At 51.0% G+C, this 5,000-nt stretch overlaps 1 protein-coding gene across 1 annotated transcript in view; it reads left to right on the forward strand.

The window, feature by feature from the left end:
* LOC110498604 (protein kinase C beta type-like) overlaps positions 1–5,000 on the forward strand; it is a gene marked incomplete at its 3' end in the record, with an annotated part of 138,213 nt that overhangs the window by 979 nt on the left and 132,234 nt on the right. Inside the window, 1 exon segment of the mRNA XM_036972143.1 lies at positions 4,840–4,871. Within this exon segment, the coding sequence (XP_036828038.1) occupies positions 4,840–4,871 (32 nt within the window).

Consider the following 5,000-nt stretch of genomic DNA (forward strand, 5'->3'; position numbering starts at 1 on the left):
ATCAGGCTAGACTATAGGCTGTCCAGTATCTCACCCCTGCAGCAGGATAGACTATAGGCTGTCCAGTATCTCACCCCTGTAGCATCAGGCTAGACTATAGGCTGTCCAGTATCTCACCCCTGTAGCAGGCTAGACTATAGGCTGTCCAGTATCTCACCCCAGCATCAGGCTAGGCTATAGGCTGTCCAGTATCTCACCCCTGAATCAGGCTATAGGCTGTCCAGTATCTCACCCCTGCATCAGGCTAGGCTATAGGCTGTCCAGTATCTCACCCCTGCATCAGGGTAGGCTATAGGCTGTCCAGTATCTCACCCCTGCATCAGGCTAGGCTATAGGCTGTCCAGTATCTCACCCCTGCAGCAGGATAGACTATAGGCTGTCCAGTATCTCACCCCTGTAGCATCAGGCTAGACTATAGGTTGTCCAGTATCTCATCCCTACAGCAGGCTAGGCTATAGGCTGTCCAGTATCTCACCCCTGCATCAGGCTATAGGCTGTCCAGTATCTCACCCCTTTAGCATCAGGCTAGACTATAGGCTGTCCAGTATCTCACCCCTGCAGCAGGCTAGACTATAGGCTGTCCAGTATCTCACCCCTGCATCAGGCTAGGCTATAGGCTGTCCAGTATCTCACCCCTGCTTCAGGCTAGACTATAGGCTGTCCAGTATCTCACCCCTGCATCAGGCAAGACTATAGGCTGTCCAGTATCTCACCCCTGCATCATGCTATAGGCTGTCCAGTATCTCACCCCTGCATCAGGCTATAGGCTGTCCAGTATCTCACCCCTGCATCAGGCTAGACTATAGGCTGTCCAGTATCTTACCCCTGCATCAGGCTAGACTATAGGCTGTCCAGTATCTCACCCCTGCATCAGGCTAGGCTATAGGCTGTCCAGTATCTCACCCCTGCATCAGGCTAGGCTATAGGCTGTCCATTATCTCACCCCTGCATCAGGCTAGGATATAGGCTGTCCAGTATCTCACCCCTGCATCAGGCTATAAGCTGTCCAGTATCTCACCCCTGCATCAGGCTATAGGCTGTCCAGTATCTCACCCCTGCATCAGGCTAGACTATAGGCTGTCCAGTATCTCATCCCTGTAGCATTAGGCTAGACTATAGGCTGTCCAGTATCTCACCCCTGCATCAGGTTAGACTATAGGCTGTCCAGTATCTCATCCCTACAGCAGGCTAGGCTATAGGCTGTCCAGTATCTCACCCCTGTAGCAGGCTATAGGCTGTCCAGTATCTTACCCCTGTAGCATCAGGCTAGACTATAGGCTGTCCAGTATCTCATCCCTACAGCAGGCTAGGCTATAGGCTGTCCAGTATCTCACCCCAGCATCAGGCTAGGCTATAGGTTGTCCAGTATCTCACCCCTGTAGCATCAGGCAATAGGCTGTCCAGTATCTCACCCCTGCATCAGGCTATAGGCTGTCCAGTATCTCACCCCTGCATCAGGCTAGACTATAGTCTGTCCAGTATCTCACCCCTGCATCAGGCTAGATTATAGGCTGTCCAGTATCTCACCCCTGCATCAGGCTAGACTATAGGCTGTCTAGTATCTCACCCCTGTAGCAGGCTAGACTATAGGCTGTCCAGTATCTCACCCCTGCATCAGGCTAGACTATAGGTTGTCCAGCATCTCACCACTGTAGCAGGCTAGACTATAGGCTGTCCAGTATCTCACCCCAGGATCAGGCTAGGCTATAGGCTGTCCAGTATCTCACCCCTGCATCAGGCTAGACTATAGGCTGTCCAGTATCTCACCCCTGCATCATGCTATAGGCTGTCCAGTATCTCACCCCTGCATCAGGCTATAGGCTGTCCAGTATCTCACCCCTGCATCAGGCTAGGCTATAGGCTGTCCAGTATCTTACCCCTGCATCAGGCTAGACTATAGGCTGTCCAGTATCTCACCCCTGCATCAGGCTAGGCTATAGGCTGTCCAGTATCTCACCCCTGCATCAGGCTAGGCTATAGGCTGTCCATTATCTCACCCCTGCATCAGGCTAGGATATAGGCTGTCCAGTATCTCACCCCTGCATCAGGCTATAAGCTGTCCAGTATCTCACCCCTGCATCAGGCTATAGGCTGTCCAGTATCTCACCCCTGCATCAGGCTAGACTATAGGCTGTCCAGTATCTCATCCCTGTAGCATTAGGCTAGACTATAGGCTGTCCAGTATCTCACCCCTGCATCAGGTTAGACTATAGGCTGTCCAGTATCTCACCCCTGCATTAGGCTAGACTATAGGCTGTCCAGTATCTCACCCCTGCATCAGGCTATAGGCTGTCCAGTATCTCACCCCTGCTTCAGGCTAGACTATAGGCTGTCCAGTATCTCACCCCTGCATCAGGCTAGACTATAGGCTGTCCAGTATCTCACCCCTGCATCATGCTATAGGCTGTCCAGTATCTCACCCCTGCATCAGGCTATAGGCTGTCCAGTATCTCACCCCTGCATCAGGCTAGGCTATAGGCTGTCCAGTATCTTACCCCTGCATCAGGCTAGACTATAGGCTGTCCAGTATCTCACCCCTGCATCAGGCTAGGCTATAGGCTGTCCAGTATCTCACCCCTGCATCAGGCTAGGCTATAGGCTGTCCATTATCTCACCCCTGCATCAGGCTAGGATATAGGCTGTCCAGTATCTCACCCCTGCATCAGGCTATAAGCTGTCCAGTATCTCACCCCTGCATCAGGCTATAGGCTGTCCAGTATCTCACCCCTGCATCAGACTAGACTATAGGCTGTCCAGTATCTCATCCCTGTAGCATTAGGCTAGACTATAGGCTGTCCAGTATCTCACCCCTGCATCAGGTTAGACTATAGGCTGTCCAGTATCTCACCCCTGCATTAGGCTAGACTATAGGCTGCCCAGTATCTCACCCCTGCATCAGGCTATATAGGCTGTCAAGTATCTCACCCCTGCTTCAGGCTAGACTATAGGCTGTCCAGTATCTCACCCCTGCATCAGGCTAGACTATAGGCTGTCCAGTATCTCACCCCTGCATCAGGCTAGGCTATAGGCTGTCCAGTATCTCACCCCTGCATTAGGCTAGACTATAGGCTGTCCAGTATCTCACCCCTGCATCAGGCTAGGCTATAGGCTGTCCAGTATCTCACCCCTGCATCAGGCTAGGCTATAGACTGTCCAGTATCTCACCCCTGCATCAGGCTATAGGCTGTCCAGTATCTCACCCCTGCATCAGGCTATAGGCTGTCCAGTATCTCACCCCTGCATCAGGCTAGACTATAGGCTGTCCAGTATCTCACCCCAGCATCAGACTAGACTATAGGCTGTCCAGTATCTCACCCCTGCATCAGGCTAGATTATAGGCTGTCCAGTATCTCACCCCTGCATCAGGCTATAGGCTGTCCAGTATCTCACCCCTGCATCAGGCTAGACTATAGGCTGTCCAGTATCTCACCCCAGCATCAGACTAGACTATAGGCTGTCCAGTAAGGCTTTTTGCCTTGAACTGCCCACGAACTTCAATCTACCTTTCGTATTAGTTGTTTACAGTGATCAAATCTATCTGTAAACTCAAGAAAAAGTTTTATTTTGTCCAGTAATGGCTTTTCCCAGACCTGCTACCTGTCCCAGACCTGCTACCTGTCCCAGACCTGCTACCTGTCCCAGACCTGCTTCCTGTCCCAGACCTGCTGTTCTCAACCCTCTAGAGACAGCAGGAGTGGTAGAGATACTCTGAATGATCGGCTATGAAAAGCAAACTGACATTTACTCCTGAGGTGCTGACTTGCTGCACCCTCGACAACTACTGTGATTATTATTATTTGACCCTGCTGGTAATTTATGAACATTTGAACATCTTGGCCATGTTCTGTTATAATCTCCACCCGGCACAGCCAGAAGAGGACTGGCCGCCCCTCATAGCCTGGTTCCTCTCTAGGTGTCTTCCTAACCTCCCCTCATAGCCTGGTTCCTCTCTAGGTTTCTTCCAAGCCTCCCCTCATAGCCTGGTTCCTCTCTAGGTTTCTTCCTAGCCGCCCCTCATAGCCTGGTTCCTCTCTAGGTTTCTTCCCTAACCTCCCCTCATAGCCTGGTTCCTCTCTAGGTTTCTTCCTAGCTGCCCCTCATAGCCTGGTTCCTCTCTAGGTTTCTTCCTAGCCTCCCCTCATAGCCTGGTTCCTCTCTAGGTTTCTTCCAAGCCTCCCCTCATAGCCTGGTTCCTCTCTAGGTTTCTTCCTAGCCGCCCCTCATAGCCTGGTTCCTCTCTAGGTTTCTTCCCTAACCTCCCCTCATAGCCTGGTTCCTCTCTAGGTTTCTTCCCTAACCTCCCCTCATAGCCTGGTTCCTCTCTAGGTTTCTTCCTAGCCGCCCCTCATAGCCTGGTTCCTCTCTAGGTTTCTTCCTAGCCGCCCCTCATAGCCTGGTTCCTCTCTAGGTTTCTTCTTCATAGCCTGGTTCCTCTCTAGGTTTCCTCCTAGCCACCCCTCATAGCCTGGTTCCTCTCTAGATTTCTTCCTAGGTTTTGGCCTTTCTAGGGAGTTTTTCCTAGCCACCGTGCTTCTACACCTGCATTGCTTGCTGTTTTGGTGTGGGGGTTTTAGGCTGAGTTTCTGTACAGCACTTTGAGATATCAGCTGATGTACGAAGGGCTATATAAATACATTTGATTTGATTGGTTATGTGTGGTGATTGTTTCCCATAAAAAAAACACGAACCAGAGTGTCCCGGGGTGTTGAGTGACATGTTGACGCTCGTTTTTAGTTATGCAACATCCATCCATCTGTCTTCATTTGTTGTCTCTCTGTTATCCGTGTGTGTGTGTGTGTGTTTTTTTACTAATGATTTTTCTATGTATTTGTTCTGTAGGGGATTTGGCAAGCAGGGATTCCAGTGTCAAGGTAGGTGTCTCTCCACTAGCCTGAGAATCTATTTCTTTACCCACACACACTCACCCACCCACACACACCCACACACACACCCACCCACACACACACACCACTATCTGCCTCGGGGTTCTGATTCTGCAC

The sequence above is a fragment of the Oncorhynchus mykiss genome, unplaced genomic scaffold (assembly GCF_013265735.2).
Source record: "Oncorhynchus mykiss isolate Arlee unplaced genomic scaffold, USDA_OmykA_1.1 un_scaffold_120, whole genome shotgun sequence".
In the NCBI taxonomy this organism is placed as follows: Eukaryota; Metazoa; Chordata; class Actinopteri; order Salmoniformes; family Salmonidae; genus Oncorhynchus; species Oncorhynchus mykiss.